The following is an 18,508-nucleotide window of genomic DNA, read 5'->3' as shown; positions in this document are numbered from 1 at the left end:
AGCAGCATTTTAACACCAATAAGTAAAAATGAATTTCCAAGCCAGCTCATAAATTTGTTATGCCAGTTGCCAAGGGGTAAGCTACCTCAAACTCCTGCTTAGCCAGGATCATCCAGACAGAAATGAACCTGAAGGAATCATGTCAGCGTAAGTAGTTTTTTGACACATTTACATTTATATAACATACATACTCTCAGAAGTGGAAAGAACCATGTAGCCTGATAGAGAGGCTGTGAAAGGAATGTTACTTTCCACAAATGGAAAACCACCCATTTCCAGCATAGGTATACTACCCACATAATCCCGCCAAAACAGTAAGAGAAATAAGCAACGAAAAGAGAAAAAGATTTTCTACCTCTCCCAAAAAGGGAGTGAACATTTAAGAAATGAGTTTTTTGGTTTTGTTTTCATTTTTTTTTTTTCCTCTCAAAAGAATGCTGAGCCTGAGTCTCTGATAACCGTAGCACAGCAGTGTGAGGAGCACAGGACTTTAGCACTAGATGTTTCAGCCAGTAAGGGTTCAGAGAAATAAGTAGCAAGCAGTTACACAAGCTCCTTCATGAGTCTTGAAGAAGTAGATTTTACTTATTTGATGAGATGAGAGGATATAACAAGGTATATTCTCATGTAATTAAAACTACTCTGCAAGGTTGCTCTGCTGGTAAAACAACCGTTTAAAAAAACATGCCCAGAAACATAGTCGTAAACACATGTCACTGTATTTTTCAAGATTTTTTTTTTAAAAGCTGAGTACCCACCTGCATAATACATGTTCTGTATAGAATTTGGAAGGCAAACAATGGGAAGAGCCTGGCAAGCGACTTTGTGCTTTCCACCTGAATCTCACTGTACTGACCACCACAGTTTTCCTTGGCATGATCTAGCCAGTTTGTCACGCCTCCACTAAAGTAGCGATATCGCATGCAGCATGTTTTCAGTGCACTAGCGATTACCCCAAAAGTCGTCAGCAGGGAACTGTCTGCAAACAGAGACATCGATATGTTTTTACTTGCTGCCAAAATAAACAAGACAAGACACATCACTTTGGGAGGGAAGATACAACCCGATACATTCACCTTTATGTCTTTTTGGGGAGGGGGAAGGCAATAACAGTCTGGATTTGTTCTAAAACATTCTTTTTTTGGAAACCAGTTGGTTTACAACGTAATGGTTAAAAAATCAAGCCAGCCCAACATCCACAGAGAAAACTGCCTTTTGCTACCAGTTATTTAACACACCACAACAATTTGTTGCTGTGGTTGAGCAGGTAGAGTATTACTTTGCTTTTGCTTTCTATTGATTGAATGAGGTTAGTTTTTAATTCAAGACAGTAATGAAATATTGCATATCCGCTGAGGTCCAGCAAGGGGAGGGTAGTAGTGAAGTGAGAAAGGAAAGGAGCTCAAAAGAGGGCTGATGAGATAGAATTTTCATGGATGCATGTCAAAGCCAGAAATAATATATCAGGACTTCCAGGTAGCTTCCTGTGGGAAAGAAGTTTCCAGTCTAGTATTTGGCATATTAAAACTTGCCCACTGGTTACTGCATTCAGGAATTGCTAACTTAGTTCTCAAACTCAGAGGCAATGGAACTAAAACAAGGATAAAACTGTTAGCTTCAGGCTTGGGAATGCAGGTTCTTTTACCTTTGGTAAGTTGCCGATCCATGCAAATAGGGGTTATAGCACTTCTTTGCTTTTCCAAGAGTGTTTAAGCACTACAATAAATGGGGTATCTATAAAAAATACTTTCAAAAAACTACAGTGAACTAAGAAGATGGTAGAGGGAAAAATGTCTCCCCTATCTCTGGTACGGAAACTATTTTCTAGAAATATCCATTGACACCTATTGGAAGCACTTGCTCTAGAGTATTAAGAAAGGGAATTTTATTAGATAACTAACATTTAAAACTCTGACTGTTTAGCATTAACCTGTAGACTGTTGGCACTGTTGAATAAAATCTGAAATAGAGAACATATCAAAGCTTGCAAACACAGAGAGTTGGTACAGATTTTATTGTTCTGTATGACTGTACAGGCAGCTATTCTTAACACGTATTTTAAGTGATGTTTTAGTTTAGGATCTAAACCATTTCAAGACCAAATCTGAAGACCAAAAGAAAAATATGCAGCCTTCCAGAGTGACTTGACCAAGCAGCTAACCAGAAAACAAGTGGGACGTGGGGCTCTTGTCAAAGCAGAGTCATTTTCATAAGTAAAAAAAAAAAGGTAGCAGAAAAGTCAGTATCAGCTCAACTCATTGGCAGAACTAGTAATTACATGTTTTAAGTCAGAGAAGCGATAATCTTTTGCTTCGCCACATGCTAGAGGATAGACATTCACAAAGAAGGAAGTAAAAGCAGTAAAGTGGTGTTATTACTGCTCTACAAGGGTTTGAACCCAGTCAGCATTGAAATCAGAAGATGCACATGATGCCCCATGACAAGACTAGCAGACAGCTCAAACAAAGTGACAATATGGCTGTGTCCTGGTTTATCTGACCTAGTCTTGAAGACAGCCACAGTCATCTCCTTTCCTTTGGAATGGAAGATGTTGGGCAGACTCTTCTTATTTATTCTCATTGAAGAAAAAGACTAAAATAGACAAGTCCTGACATTTCACTGCCTTTCCTAATGGATCAGCTGGGGCCCTCTTTAATGTAATTTCAGTCTGTTTTGCCTCATGCAAAATAATGACAACTATATTATTTAGCTGTGTTTCTTGGCAGGGAATTCCAGCAGATTATAAGATCTAGCAAACTGGGAATATAAAGCTGCTTGAAGTTGTAGTTCAAAAATCAACGTGAATAACACATAGACCTAATCGATATCAAGAGGATTTTGCCAGTGATGTAGTTAGAATAAGTATCTCACCCCTTCTTTAAAAGAAAACAAGTAAACCCCACAGAACTCCATAGTGGTGAATTCTTCAGATTACAAATCTGATCAGCTAGTAAGAGATATGTTTAAAAGCATAAATATTTATACCAGTACACATTGTGTAGATCAACATCGTATACTCTATACTTGTATTTCTAATGTTTTCTTAAAAAAAAATAAAATCTATCTCTATAGATATTAAATCGCAGCTTTCAGAAGGTGATTATCTTTCTCCTCTATACTTCAGTCCTTAGCTGTAATGTTCTGCTACTTTGACCTTGATCTAATAATGAATATCTATGCTACTTAATTACAATAAAAAACCTACATTGCACCCTAGATGGTAGATACACATTTTTTCCTCATCTCTGGTCACCTGCCAGTCCTCAAAATTATAGCAGTGGGAAGAAATGCAAATGAAATCCATGCTTGACAGCTAAACATAATTGAATGCATGATCCATATTTGAAGAGCTACCTTAAAATAAAAAAGGCAGCATATATAAAAATCATTTAAGGTCACCTATGGATTTGAATTGCACTTCTGAAGAACTTCCAAATTTCATCATCTCATTGGAAGGTACAAAGTATATTATCGTTTATCTTGACTAAGGAGATAAAAAACTTTGCAGATATTAGTGTAGAGATCAGCATTCTGCAAACACTTGGAAAATATATGATAAATCAAACACTCATAGGGGAAAAACATTTGATAAAAAAAAATATTCTGCTGTTTTTATTGATGGCCAAGACAGACATAATATACAAATTTATGTTATTCCACTTAGTAGAATTAAACTAGTTAGATGATAAACTACAGATTTAGTCCATATGAATAGTCCAGCTCAGGGGTGGATACTAATGAATCTTTTTACCTTCTCAGGTTGTAAAACCTGTAGTAAGCCCCAGCGAGCCAGACAGCCACCATTCTCTCCATAAGAAGCTTGCTAATTTGATGCTAGTCTTTGCAGACCATGCAAAGACCATGATGGTTTTGGGGTATTGAAGAGGGGACACATTTCTTTTGTTCTATTTGTTTTGAATAAACCTCTCTAGTGACGTCCTCATTACAATATTCCCAGGCACTTGATTTATGCATTTATTCCCTCACTGCTAATATATTTTTGCTTAGATTATATTTACAACAAAAAGACTGAAATAACAATTTCCTTGCAGTTTCTGGGTTCTATTGGAAAAAGAATAGCAAGGTTTGGGCACTTACAGCCTTATACAAGTCACCTAGGCTCCACTGATGTTTCTGTGCTTGGTCAATGGAGAGGGGTAGTTGCCATCAAAGGATTTTGAAGAGCTCAGATACTAACTAGTGAGGCCACAGAAGTGTAGGAACTACTTCTGTTTTAAAATATCTCCACAGTCTGCATAGGAACTATTTAGAGTTATTCAGTATTTCTAGTTATTTTCAGATGTGTAAAAACACTTGATGTTGAAATAACAATAAGCATCAGACATTCTGCAAGATAAAGGCATTATGTAACAACTTTGCTACTAGTGCATGTTCCTGTTTAGCTGACTGACCACACTGCTTGGCTGCTGAGGTGAGAATTTAGGTGAAGGTATGGAGCACACTTAAAGGAGAAAACACAAGTGTGCTTGGTGCCTTAGCATAGGCGTAAACTCTGCTTCAACTGACCAAAACACATTGTGCATACGTTGAACCAAACATGCCAAAATAAAGTCCACCAGCAGCATGCATATACCTCTTACTGCATAGGCAAATGCTTTGCCACGTCTTGACACGACACAAAAATGCACATAAATTTACCAGAGACTGTTTTCCACTTTTTCAGCCTATCCAGAATCTCCAGATCCATCTTTACAGAGGATGGATATTGTCTCTTACACACAGACCTTGTAGAGTTAAAACCCAAGTATCTCCAACCAAACAGGGCAGTGTTGTGGAAGAACTCATTTTGATATGCAAGTTGATCTCTTCTGTGAAAATAACCTCTAAAGACATTTCCCAAGATATTGTTGCCTCTTACCTGTTTTGGGTTTGTAAATCATTTCACCACGCACCATGTGAATTGTGATCGTAGCCATAAGCATGGACACAAATGGGATAAGAAAACCAAGGTTCCTGGCCACAGACTGCTGGATATAAGAAATGCTGACAAAGACAAGTGCTGAATTTAAGTTAATCAGCCAATAAAACCTAGTAGACACAGACAAGAGAGAGAAGAGTGGAGAGTCTGAATAATATAAGGCCTTTACAGAAGATTAAAACATTTTATTAAAGGCATGGTAAGTATAGGAAGCATGGACAGCATCAGTACCATGCACACACTGACACAGTAATGAACATCAAATTTCACTTGGATGTCTTAGCTCCAAGAAGTTTATGATTAAAGTAACAGTACTGAGGCCGTAGATCTGAACAAATTATCAATCTAGTACTGGAAATATTCTTGTGGATTGGAGTAAGTAGATACATCAGCATTTACCATTTACACATTTAATATCCAATAACATAAGTTTTGTGTATGCAATATCATCAAATCACATACTTTAAGCTTACGAGGAAATGTTGTAATGCCACCATCCCTTGTTAAAGAAATATTAGAATTTGATTTCTCAGAATGGATGGCTTTTCCATTAGTTGCAAGGCTCAGCATGAATTTTTGTTGGCTTCTAGAAATATCTTGATAAGGAAGTTCCCCAACATAATTTGCTCTGAGACTGCCTGTGGCAGTAGAGGAGCTTCCCAAGTAAGTGCTGAGCCCCTCATGTGCACAGAATATATTCAAATGAAAATCGCATACTCTTGGAAGCATATGGCATACCACTAGCGATAGGCCTATCGCAGTCTGGAACCCCTGACAAGAGCACAATAAATATTCTTTAAGGAATTATAAGGACAGCAAAAATCAACTGCCAAAAATAAAAAGTGCCAAAACAATGCATTTCCCTGATAGTATGCAAACAGATAGCTACTTATTTTCTTTATGTTAGCAAATGTGTTTGTATCTGCACAGTTAGGAGGAGTATATTGTCACCACACTTTTTTCCTTGGATTCTGGCTCCTACATAACACATTAAATCATGAGTTTTTCTAAAATTCAGCTTTTTTCAAGAAGTTAGTTAACTGTATAGCTATTTATTAAAGTGAAACATAAGTGAAGTGAAACAAAATGTACTGCTTATTCTTTTATTGCATAGCCCTCTTCTTACAACATGACTGACCAATTTTTACTCTACCATTCATAATTACAAGTGTTTCAGTTATAACCCTTTTAAGTTCTTTTAAATTCTAAGGTGCTCCCCTTACACTGTTCTTCATGCCACTTATGTTCTCTTTTTGCTTTCAGCAGAGCTTTAGCCAAGTTTCCCTTCAAACATAACTCTCTCACAAAACAGGGGTTTGAGGCTACAGAGCAGACTCGGTGAATATTCAGCATCTCACAGCAGAGAGATCAGATTTAGGGAGGACCTGCTTTGTTGGAGTCACAGTTTCCAAAAATACTAACTTGTCGGGGATTAGTATGATACTTCATTTGAAGAGTCAGTGTCAGTCATTCAGCAATTTTTGCTTCAGATTTGACTCTGGCTTGCAGACTTAGCCTTTGAAATTTTAAGTTAAGAATTTTAACTTTGACTAAACTTTCAAGTTCGTTGGCTTTAAAGATAACAACTGTATTTTAAACAAAGAAGAGGGACCCATAGTGGAGTAGTACTACCTCAATATATCACAAATTACATTTTGTAAGCAACTGCAAGAGGAGTTTCCTTCACCTTTGCTGGAAACCTAGCAAAATGTTTTCATTTGTAGGTGAGATATAAATTGATATATAATTATACAGCTTAATACATATTGCTTGAGGAAGCAAAGCTTGCTTTCTTGTCTGGTGCCACTTCTGCCTCATGTATGCTATTTGGACTTGAGTATTTATGTCTCCTAATTAATCCAGAATTACCTACTCAACAATAAAAGAAAAAAATCTTAACATGTTGTAGAAGACCAGTTACCCTTCAACAATCCAACTCCCAAGCTTTCCAGCTTGATCCCTCCTCAACTGCAAATGAGTGGGTAGGTCAGGAGCAAGGTATTGTCCTACCATTGCAGCTCCCTGTATCAGCAATCACAGCAAAATGTTTTGAGCTGAAAATCCTAAAAGTGGCATTGCACGTCTCTCTTGACACCTAGGAGACTTCCTCAACCCCATTTCATTCATTTAAAATGACTTCTAGATGGCCTGCCATAACTGCCAAGACAAACCACAGTGATATTGCAAGTATTGAAGTGCCTGCTGTACTCCTTCCACTTGTTCTGACATTGCCCATTACATCACATCTAGCTAGTGCCAAGAAAGCGAAACCTTTATCATGTCAGAAGTATGGACCTTGGTAATGCTACTCAGGTCTGCACAGTTACAAAGACAACGCGCTCTCACCCTGCTAAGGGATTGGAGATGACCACAGGGCTGTGCAGCAACAGGCATGGGAACATGCCTATGCAGCTTGCCTCACAGGACCCAGGGCAAGTGTCAGAAGAAAAATGATGTACTCCACCAGGGCAAACTCAGTGCTGCCAAGAGCCACACAGCAGCAGCTCTCCTGGAAGCAGCAAGGACATGGACAGCAGCGAGGTCTCCTGCTTCATGCATTTCTCTGAAGTCACACCAAAACACGTCTGAAGTTCCAAACCAGTTACTGTTTCCTTTAAGTAATTTACATTTTCAGGAGATGATACTCATCAGAATCATGGACTTTTCCCCTCCACTGAAAGCAGTCTCTAGGCACTTTGGAATTATGTTATTCTGTGATGATGGTATAGTTGGAGGGACTTTGTACATACACGTTGACCCCTGTTCAACTAAAGCTTTAAAAAAAAAAAAAATACAGTTACACAACTGGGTCAGCTGGAACTTGTGTAGAAGTTTTGAAACAATTCCTAACTGACAATTTTAAAGTTAGAAGTTTCAGTAGCTGTTTTCCAAACTTTCTAAAGTTTCTAAGTGTGCCTGAGCTACCTGAAGTCCTGACACTCTTCATGACTCTACGACTGTTTCACTGGAAGTAGGAACCTTCAAAGAAAACCCTTGAGTACAGGAGAGTGCTTTTGTTTTTCACCACCATATAGCAAAGAAATGTAAGACTGAAATGTAAAGCTCCCGCCCTCTTGCAGAAATGAGAAAAAAAACAAAACCAAACAACCAAACCCAACCCCAATGTGTTTTAGCAATCCCTATGGACCAAACAAGAAAGATAAACTAACCTCAACGCACACATCAGAATTTTGTGATTTGCCCAAATCATACTGACAGCAGCAGATCAGAACCTACACTAACAGAAACACATCTTGCTAGCTCTCATATACTATAGTTATCTAATATTGCAATATTTGGAGTTGCATTACATAAAGTGTCTCAGAGATCCCAGTAGGGCACAGCTGAATTAGTTAACTACAACAAACTGAATATCATGTCAAACTTTGCAGGGAACAGCTCGTTCCTGGAGCTTCAGCACTCTGAGGTGTCCACACAATGAGAGCCAAATGCCAACTTGGGAGGTTAATTTCAAGAATGCAGTCCAGACGCAAACCTAAATGTTATTGTGACATGCCCATAAAGACCTAATAATCTTATAACATTTTACAGAAATGTATTCATTGTGATACTTTTAAATGGATGTTACTTCTTTAAAGTTATTGAAAAATATTGTTTGTTCATACATGATTCAGAAAGCTTTTACTTAATGTAACAATTGAGATGAAGCTGCTCAATGAAACAATCTGATATCAAGTAAAATATATGAAAATATTCCAAAATTGACCTTTTGTCACTTTTTAAGATTAATTTTGAAGACTCAGTAGATTTCCTGTCACTTGAAATATTATTTGCTTTTATTTTTTAAGCATGCCTAGCTCTCATAATTTAAGTTTTGATTTATCTAAACTCGGACCCAGATATTCCATGTATGGACCAGTATCCAAGCTATATATTTTTCTGTACTACAGCTTTGTAGGAGGAGGTCATTTTTTTCAGAGTCACTACGGAATTCTCTGCAAAGACAAGGTGGGGGAATAAAAACACGAAAGAGGTAGAAAAACATATTAAAAAGTCAAAGTAAAGTGCATCCAGGATAACAGCAGAAACTGATCTGCTGTAGAGGGAAAGGGAAAATACTACTGCTTCCATGTTCTCTGCCTTCCCCCCCCCCCCCAGCAGATCAGTAAGACAAGACACAACACTGCTAACTCTGATCCCTAGTCTGGATTGTACCCTTTGCTCTCATTCTCTGCTCCCATAGACAGAATTTACTTCTCCTGCTGCAAAAATAGTACCAGTCCACAACCTTAACCTCAGAAAAGCAGATGTCCTTAGGGAAACTTAGTCCAGCAGAATCCAAGTCCCTTCTTCACTTAGCATTGGTATACTCTGTTTATTTAAAATATCAGACTCATAGTTCATACTAGGGGTTAGAACCAGGCCCTAGATGTGCAAAGCAATCTTCAAGGATTGAATTAGACAGCAGGTATTTACAGGGTCTTTTAACCCAATCTTTAACCCAATAATTCTGATTGTTTAAATAGAACTTGGCTAAGAACACAGACTCTCACTCACCAAGAGTATGCAACCATCTCATTTTATATTATTTTAAAATTCAGCCCTGTGACAAGCACCTACCAAGAGAAAATGATTATATTCCAAGAGGTTTTAATGAGATTAAGAATGCTAAGAATTTTTTAAATCTTGAAATTGCAATCAAATAGCCCCTCCTTGGATGCCACTGCAAAAATTATTAATTTTTTAATCGCACATGTGCCTTTCTTGATATTTCCAAAGTCCGAAGAACTGACCCATTTGGATTCCCCCCAAGGAACTTTTTATTCATATTTTGTCTCCTTTGTAATCAACACTGAGAAATGTCACTTTGATTAAACACAATTCTGAATGGCTAAGACCACAGTACAATAAATTCTCCAGAGCTATCTTTCAGAACAACTGATTGCTCTCCAGTCTTAATCCCCCAGAGTCTTATTTAATCAAAATGATGTTGCTAATTAAGGATTAAAACTCAGAATAGAGTAGAAAAGGAAGGATATATTTTTTTTTTCTTTTCTCCTATGGGCAGGTCAAGGAAGCAGAATCTGCTCTAAGGAACTAAACAGTCTCATCCACCTTTGCTAAAGCTGCCTTATTCATTGAAGTTTGGATTTAATTCAAAACTCTCTGATATTAACATAATTGGAGGAAAAAAGAATAGCCAGGAAAGCCATTCCCAAAGGAAGAGAGAGCTGATTCACTAAGATCTTAATTGATTCTTCAGCATTGCATTGTCAATATGCAAATGTGCTCAGTTTTGATTTTAATAACTGTGTATGCACAGGGAAAGAAGAGAAAAGGGGGCAGTTTAGGACTTATTTCACCCTGCCTCAAAGCAGGAATCTGGAGGTTCCCACTGTGACTTGTTTGATCCTTACTCCACAGTTTAACCAGAGGGTACAGGTGAACGTATATAGCACGCTGTATAGTGCTACAGAAGTGGTAAATAAAGGCAAACGTAACATAAAAAATGACCTCTCTGACACACTGAGAGAGACAAGTAGTTAATATAAAAAAATTTGGAATTTTAAGAACCATTTTAGGAACAATTTCTCCTCAAAGTTTTCTTAAAAACTTTAAAATATTCAAGACTATACAAACCACTTGACGTTTGTATCTGACACCAAAACTTCACAGCAACAGAACTGAAACAATACAGCAGATTCCTGCCACTGAGCTTAGCAGTTAGAGACTACCAGCAATCCCTAGTTCCAAGAAATTAGCAGACTCTACTGCTGCCTGTCATTGCTAAATATTTACTCTACTGTAAATTCTAATATATCATTGAATTTTGCCACTGTTAGTTAGGGAGTAACAGCAAAATATCCTAAAGGGATAGACATGTAAAAGGTAGAAAACCAAATGGAATATGTTGTTCTAACAACAGCTAGGCTATCAAGTCTGTGAGCATTTGGGCAAATCAGTTCATCCTAATCCTGACTGAAGATTTCTACAAGAGGCTGAAACAGATGACCACCTACTGGTCCTAGCAAAAGGAAAAATTTAGGAAAAGTTTTTAGAGAAATTCTTGGAAACTCTTCCAAAATCTAAATGTTTTGCAGTTAAAAACAAAACATGAAACCCACCATCTGCAGAATCTGCTTAGTAAGTCAGCAGTGAATTTCAAGGCAATGCTCTATCATCCCCAACAGATATTTAGCTGACATTAAGTTACCAACCAGTTGAAAAAAGAAAGAAGTTCCTTCGGTCCACAGTCCTCAAGGTTGTATGCACTTAATGGACAAACTATAGCTCTTATGCCTCCTATTCCCAGACTAGCTGTGAGTAGTGCAAAGTAGAATACTATTTTCTGCTCCCTTTTGGTTAGTGTATGAAGAATATGTCGTCTGTCAATGTAAATATCTTCAAAGGGGAATGCCACAACAGGTAATAGGGCTGTGCCTGGAATTGGAAAGAAAATTGTCATTTGAAATGGATTAGAATCAGACTGATGAATAAGACATTTTTTAAGCAGCTATGTTGAAAAGACAGATGAAAAATCAAAGATACACAACAGAGGAGTGCAAAGAGGGAGAGTTTTAATTCTATAGAGAGGCAGAACCTTTCTGGATGTTGCTATATATAGTAAGGCAAGACCACTAAGGTCCTCCAGGAAAGCAATCTTCTTCTGAAACGCTTGTTTAGGATTGAGGTTCTTCAATCAACTGAAGATCTCACTCTGGAAACATAGCTCCTCTCACGGGCCTTCCCCATTGCCTGAGCATAGACGGCAGTAGCTCTCCACTTGCCAAAGGGCCCAAGTTAAAATATGTAACTTCACCTGATGAACCACTGATCAACAACAACAACAAAAAAAAACACCCCATGGTGGAGTGTAGCCTTTTCTGCATCTTCTTTAAACCCCAGAATTGTAATGAGAATCATAATTTAATAAGTAAATTCTCAAAGTTTTTGTGGAAAGTTTTCTTTTTTTTTCTGCTGCAGCTTCATGGAAAATACATGATTTTCAGAAACTTTACCTATAGAAGCAATGTGATGAATTGCATTTACCACCTCTAGTCTGCAAAGTAAGTCTTTCAGATTTAATCAGCTACAGATTCTCCAAGTTGTAATTGGAGAATAAACTCAAAATATATTGTTGTGTCAACACCACCAACATTAGCCACACCTAAGACTATGACCGTGCATCGAACCCTAATACATCAGGAATGTTTAATGATTCATGCGCCGCCGCCCCCTCCCCCCCCCCCCCCAAAAAAAAAAAAAAAAAAGTTCTGGTTAAAACAATACCTGAATACATCAAATTCTGTTTGTGTCACCAGTCTTCTACTTTAAGATATGCATTGAAAGAACAAGTTCCAGAAAGAGATGCCAAACCAGAAGCCCGTGGGAGAAACAGTGGAACATAACAGCAATCATTTTTCCAGGCTGCTTGCACAATGGTTTTGCAATCAGCTCAAGAACATTTCAGGAATGACTCTGATTTTTTCCTTACTTTGTTGCATATCTAAATAACAATTTGGATGGCTATTGCAGAAATCAGACTTGATTATGCTCAACAACTGGTCCAATAAAAAGTATTTCTCTCAGCCTGGTTTAAGTTGACAGAATAACCACCAGCTGTGAGATGCACCAATTGCTCCAGAACAGTCACACTTAGTTTGAACAGTGTTTTTATGTAAAGGATCTCCAGAATAACATGTGGGGAAGATTCAGAACGTGCTAACTGAAAGCAGGCTCCCAATACAGGTATTATGATACAGCCTCTCTAATGAAGGCAAAATTTGTTTATACTGGTACATGCTTAAATACATCTTTCCCTCTTGTCCAAATACAACAGTCATATACCTTTACATACAATAAAATCTTACCACCAACAGCTGGGAAACAGTTTCCAAACTTTCTCTCAAACTATCTCTTTGACTAAAGCCTCACATTTGCCCCAAACACTAATAACCTTAGATGCTTGTTAGAGGGACCAATCTTAAGAGTTGAGCATCTGTGTTCTGAATAGCTAAGCTGCTTTAGAGGAGTGAAGTTTGTGCACCAGCTATCCACAAGATGCACATGCAAACGTTCCTTAGTCTGGTTCAAAGCACTCCCTCACAAAAGTACATTGGCAAAAATACTGCAGTGCATTTTGTAGAGGAGAAACTAAGTAGCTGTTAGAGAAGGTGGCCACAAGGTTGGAGAAAGTTGCCAGATTTCAAACACAATGCTCAATAATGCATTTCTGCAACAGAATTACTAAAACATGAAATAGCCACCAGGGTGTCACCTACCTAGGAAGTGTAGAAACATGCAGATGCACACAAGCTTGATCCTCCCCACAAGGCATTCGGCAAGCCAGCCAACAAGTACTGGCGTCAACATGGAGGTGCCTACAAAGCACATATTGACAATAGCTGCCTGGTAGTTGCGATAGCCAAGTTTGACAGTGCAGAAGAGGATCATGTTGCAGACAATGCCAAAGAACGTGAATCGCTCGCACAGCTCCACCAGCAGCACACAAATAGCCTCTTGGAGCTTCTTCTCAGGTTGAGATAGGTTTCCAGCATGGTTGCTTCTCTCAGATAATGGTCTTTGCTCCTCGTCAGCCACGTGGTTCAAAAGTTGCTTCTCTTGCATCTCTCTTCTGTCTGCACCAGGCATACTTGTCTTTTTTGAGTACGACTGAGTAGAGCAGCTTAAGTTACAGGTATACTTCTGCTCTTCTCCACTGTAATTAGCAAACTGATAAGACTCTTGCTTTGAATTCCACACTTCACTACTAAAATTTCTTAGGTCACCTGCCACTTTTGTGACATTACATATAGGATCAAAGAGTATAAAAAAAAAAAAAAATCACAGAGCTATATCAACGTTTCAATTTAGCAACACTCAGGAACTCAATCTGTTTATTTAATTAGTCCATTTGGGGGTGAACACGATTTTTCCCCAGAATTATATTACCTATTAAATTATATGAATCCAATACAGCATGTGCAACTCTATCTGTACGTTAAAGATAAAAGTTTAAATACACAGGAAAGCTAACGTTTTCAGCAGAATTCAAATAACAGATCAAGGAAATAATTTTGTTAAAATAATCTGATACTTTAATTAGGCAACAAGTGAAAAACTGCAAGTAGAGATAAAGAGAAGGATTTTTTTTTTTTTAAAGGTTAACAATACCTAATCATTATTACATTTCTTGTTATTTCTGGTTGAAATTCAGATAAAGTTAATTATAAAAATAAGTAATGCTACTACATTTAAGTTAGAAATGCAAATTTTAAAATAAAGTCAGTAGAATGTATTAGCCAAGAAAAAAAGCAATCCAAAAGCAAGCTAAACCATAACTGTTTCTCTAGCCAGGTATTGCACCATAGCTACAATGCATCATAACGGGCAGTGGCACAGATGATGTGTTCTCTCATATCAACCAAAAGCAACCACCAGCTTGAAAAGAAATTAGGAAGAGCCAAACTCACAGTGCTTTATAATGCTCCTGCTACCTTATCCACAGAAAAGTCTGCAGACTTCCCAGATCAGTTTCTCCATTTTATGGAGCTCATTAAGATCACTAACACCTGTTCAAAATACTCCCAACCAAGAATGAGAAGTATTCTACATTTATTTTGCACAAACGCAAATGCATACACATGTTACAAGGCAGTGATAAATCAGTCCTGCTTCTCTAAATAGAGCTCTCAATACCTCTGATGACATTTGTTGAGATACAGGCTCTGCTGTTTGTTTCCATCTGTCCATATAACTACTCAAATTTTACCTCTTCAGATCTATTTAGTATATGAGAACTCCTACCTCCCAAAACAGATGCACGATAGTATATAACCAGTATGGATAAAGATAGAATCCAAGATTACCTCAAAAAAAAAAAAAAAAAAAAAAAAAAAAAGAAAAAATCTCTGAATGTTGCTGTCAAGTTTTGATTTACTTCCCTGGCTTGTTTCTAAAGCAACTGTGATTCACACACAAAGCCTAGAAGCTCTGAAGCTTAAATTTAAGTAGCAATAGTTTGCTCCCTAAAATAATTCTGAAATATATATTTTTTAATCTAGTACGAGTCTAAAGCAAGAACTCAGACACCAAAGAAGTTATAGTTTTCAGAGATATCGAGTTACGGATGAAAACAGCTGTGACTTGTAGCATGCCAAGAACTATTTGTCTTCTGATCTATGACAGCTAAAACGATCTTCATTTGGATGAACTAACCAGAGAAATCCAAACTAGAAATCACCTGTAACTCAGCTTAGCTTCTCCATCAAAGCCTAATGAAGCCAATCCCAAATCAAAACAGGAGAGATGATATTTTTTTGACTAAAAGGCACATATATCTTGTGTTGCATGAAGCTACTCTTATCTAACTATTCACAAAGAAAATTATCTTTTTTTTTTTCCTAAGGAAATATGAGCCTATTTTACAATCAGATAGAAAACATCAGGATAAATACACGCTTGCTCCTATAAACATTTCAATGTAAAATAGTCTCTTTTCCTACAAATTATTTTTCTTAAAAGAATGCAAAGTTTACCTGTTTTCATGGGTGCTAGCAATTCAAAATGAATCATATCATGGGAACCGGTGGAGACAGCAGGGTTACTAGCTGGGATGGCTTTATCTTAGTCCTCATGTGGTTTCATTTACCCTAAATTTGGGTTACAAGCTACAGAAAAGAAATAATTGACTGAGCCTTATAAATGTCATAGAAAGGAGGAGGTGGGTGATTTTCATAGTTACTTTTGAATTGCCTTTGCATGTGACTAATATGGGTGTGGTGGTGATGATAGTCACAGATCACAATCAGTATGAGTTAACATGCTCAATGCTAAGAGAATATACAAATTCATATAACAATATGATCTTTATGGATTTATTTTTTTAATCATTTCTGCAGCAATTATAGGTGGTCTGTCTAACTACTTCACATGGTTTTAGTTGAATTCTAATTGAATCACCTGGTATTCACTTGGCTTATTCTTAATACACAAGGCAGTAGGACTGCATCATGCCTGTTGAAAAATTATTTGTATTAACATATGTAGAGCTTTATATATACTGAAGCAGCTAGAAACTAGCTGCACCAAATAACTGCTATTTCAAAATCCAGCCCTGCTTCTGGCAGTACCTCTGCCTGCCAGTAGGGACTTTGTATTTTAAACAAATCTTTAAAGGATAGCTCTCAAAATGGGACAGTTAGATCTTGGAGAGAGGTTTATAAAAATACTTGCTCTAATATGATAGTGTCAGCTCTCTAGAGGTCTGGCCATTAATAAGAGAGTTGCTCTTTCATAGCGTATCAACCAAGGCAGAAGGTTACTTCTACCCATACTGGAACCTATAAATTAGCATTAGGCAATGAATTAAGTTGGACAGGTCGGAACCAAAATTTTCTCCTAATTTTCTCTGACAAGTGACAGTTGTTGTCAGTGTTTTTATTATAGGGGTAGTTTATTGAAATTGAAGAAGCAGAACTTCAATGTCCAGCACAACAGTTCCTCTGGCTAAAAGTCAGTAGTGGCTCTAGACCTCCGTTTATGTTCTAGAAGGGTCAGTCTCTCTAATGTTTTAGCAAATTTAATTCAGCTTTACTCTTACTCTTTTAAAGAACATGTGAGAGGTGTTACCCTTCATCATAGCAGCATAAGTTCCTGCTAAATATCTGGGGAGGAAGCATAATTGACATGGACAGATTGACAATGCAACACAACAATTTTGACACTGTAAATAAAAAATTACATGGGTCAAATCTTTCTAGCTAGCACCAGGATTCCCATTAACTTGCATGGGTTGAGAAGCCAGCTCAATGACCACTGTCCCGAGGACTGCAATTTCAAAGACATTAGAAAGGCAGAGCAAAAGCTCTGGGGGAGAGCATTGCCAAACAGGGGCAAACCTGCCTGGGGTTTGCTGCCTGATGGTGTAAACACAGGTCCAAGGTGGTAGGTTGAGCAGGCAGCCACAGTAAAGACACAAAGCTCAAAGCTTGTTGACAGAAAGGGAGAAAGCAGGAAGATGTTGCAAAGACGATTTTGGAGGAATGCTTCTGGCACCAAGTGTCTGGCTACAGCTGCAGAGGAGCTAATTAGAAGAGTTACAGGCTACTGACAGAAAAAAGAGATGTGGTAAAGCACAAGTTAAGAATAGACTTCATGCTTTTCAGAATGCACTTGTTTTGGCTGGGATAGAGTTAATTTTTTCCATATTAGCTTGCATGGGGCTATGTTTTGGATTTGTGCTGGAAACAGTGTTGATAATACAGGGATGTTTTCATTATTGCTGAGCAGTGCTTACACAGAGTCAAGGCCTTTTCTGCTTCTCGCACCACCCCACCAGCGAGTAGGCTGGGGGTGTACCAGAAGTTGGGAGGGGACACAGCTGGGACAGCTGACCCCAACTGACCAAAGGGATATTTTCAAGCCGGGGCTGCAGAGCTGTGAATGGTTCAACACCGAGGCTTTGTGAAGGAGCTTCTCTCTGGCCATGCTTTGCTCCCTGCTTTGCAAGTACAATTGAATCATAGAATGGTTTGGGTTGGAAGGGACCTTAAAGATCACCTGGTTCCAACCCCCCTGCCATGGGCAGGGACACCTTCCACTAAACCAGGTTGCTCAGAGCCCCATCCAACCTGGCCTTGAACACTTCCAGGGATGGGGCATCCACAGCTTCCCTGGGCAACCTGTTCTAGTGCCTCACCACCCTCACAGTAAAGAATTTCTTCTTTACCATGTTCCATACCATATGATGTCACGCTCAGCAATAAAAAGCTGGGGGAAGAAGAAGGAAGCAGGGGACATTTGGAGTGATGGTGTTTGTCTTCCCAAGTAACTGCTACACGTGATGGAGCCCTGCTTTCCTGGAGATGGCTGAACACCTGCCTGCTGATGGGAAATAGTGAATGAATTCCTTGTTTTGCTTTGCTTGCGTGCACAGCTTTTGCTTAACCTATTAAACTGTATTTCAACCCACTAGTTTTCTCACTTTTACTCTTCCGATTCTCTCCCCAGTCCCACCGGGGGGGGAGTGAGCTGTGTGGTGCTTAGTTGCCATCTGGGGTTAAACCACAACAGTCCTTTTTGGCAGCCAACATGGGGCTCGAAGGGTTCGAGATAACAATAGATTCGATTGGAATGTGCTAGATGATTGAATTTATAGCTGTTATTGCTGTTTAGCTGCCCTAATGTATATTAAGAGTCTAGTGCTGCTTTTTGCTTCTGCTGCTTGCTGCACTGCTTATCATCTTACTCTGCTGTGCCTGGGAACATTTTGATAACAGCAATGGCCATGCGCCTGGGCTGGCAGATGGCCAGGGCATCACTGCTGTTTCCATGCTGCAGTAGGTACACCTTGAAGAATCAGTGGCTGTGCATGAGGTCATGCTGGAGCACCTCAAAGCATGTGACTGTGGATAAGCCTTCGACAGAGCAGGTACGCCCCTGGAGGGACTGCAACCATGGATAAGGCTGCAGGTTTGGAGCAGGTCTACTTCTGAAGGGACTGTGGCTGTGGGTAAGGCCACCTTGGAGCAGGTATATCTCTGAAGGCATTGTGGCCTATGGAGAAGGCCACGCTGGAACACGTGCACCTCAAAATGACATGGCCAT

The 18,508-nt window shown here is 38.6% G+C and overlaps 1 protein-coding gene across 1 annotated transcript in view; it reads right to left on the bottom strand.

Moving 5' to 3' along the window:
• SLC15A5 (solute carrier family 15 member 5) overlaps positions 1-13,552 on the bottom strand; it is a gene marked incomplete at both ends in the record, with an annotated part of 34,835 nt that extends 21,283 nt beyond the window's left edge. The window contains 4 exons of the mRNA XM_082310190.1: positions 759-979; positions 4,880-5,049; positions 11,119-11,341; positions 13,183-13,552. Of these exons, the coding sequence (XP_082166316.1) occupies positions 759-979; positions 4,880-5,049; positions 11,119-11,341; positions 13,183-13,552 (984 nt within the window). The remainder of the gene's footprint in view (positions 1-758; positions 980-4,879; positions 5,050-11,118; positions 11,342-13,182) is intronic.
• Between the last annotated feature and the right edge of the window lie 4,956 nt (positions 13,553-18,508).

This window comes from Platalea leucorodia, assembly GCF_965183815.1.
Source record: "Platalea leucorodia genome assembly, chromosome: 4".
Taxonomy (NCBI): domain Eukaryota; kingdom Metazoa; phylum Chordata; class Aves; order Pelecaniformes; family Threskiornithidae; genus Platalea; species Platalea leucorodia.
This window is presented reverse-complemented; position numbering and strand designations above follow the sequence as displayed.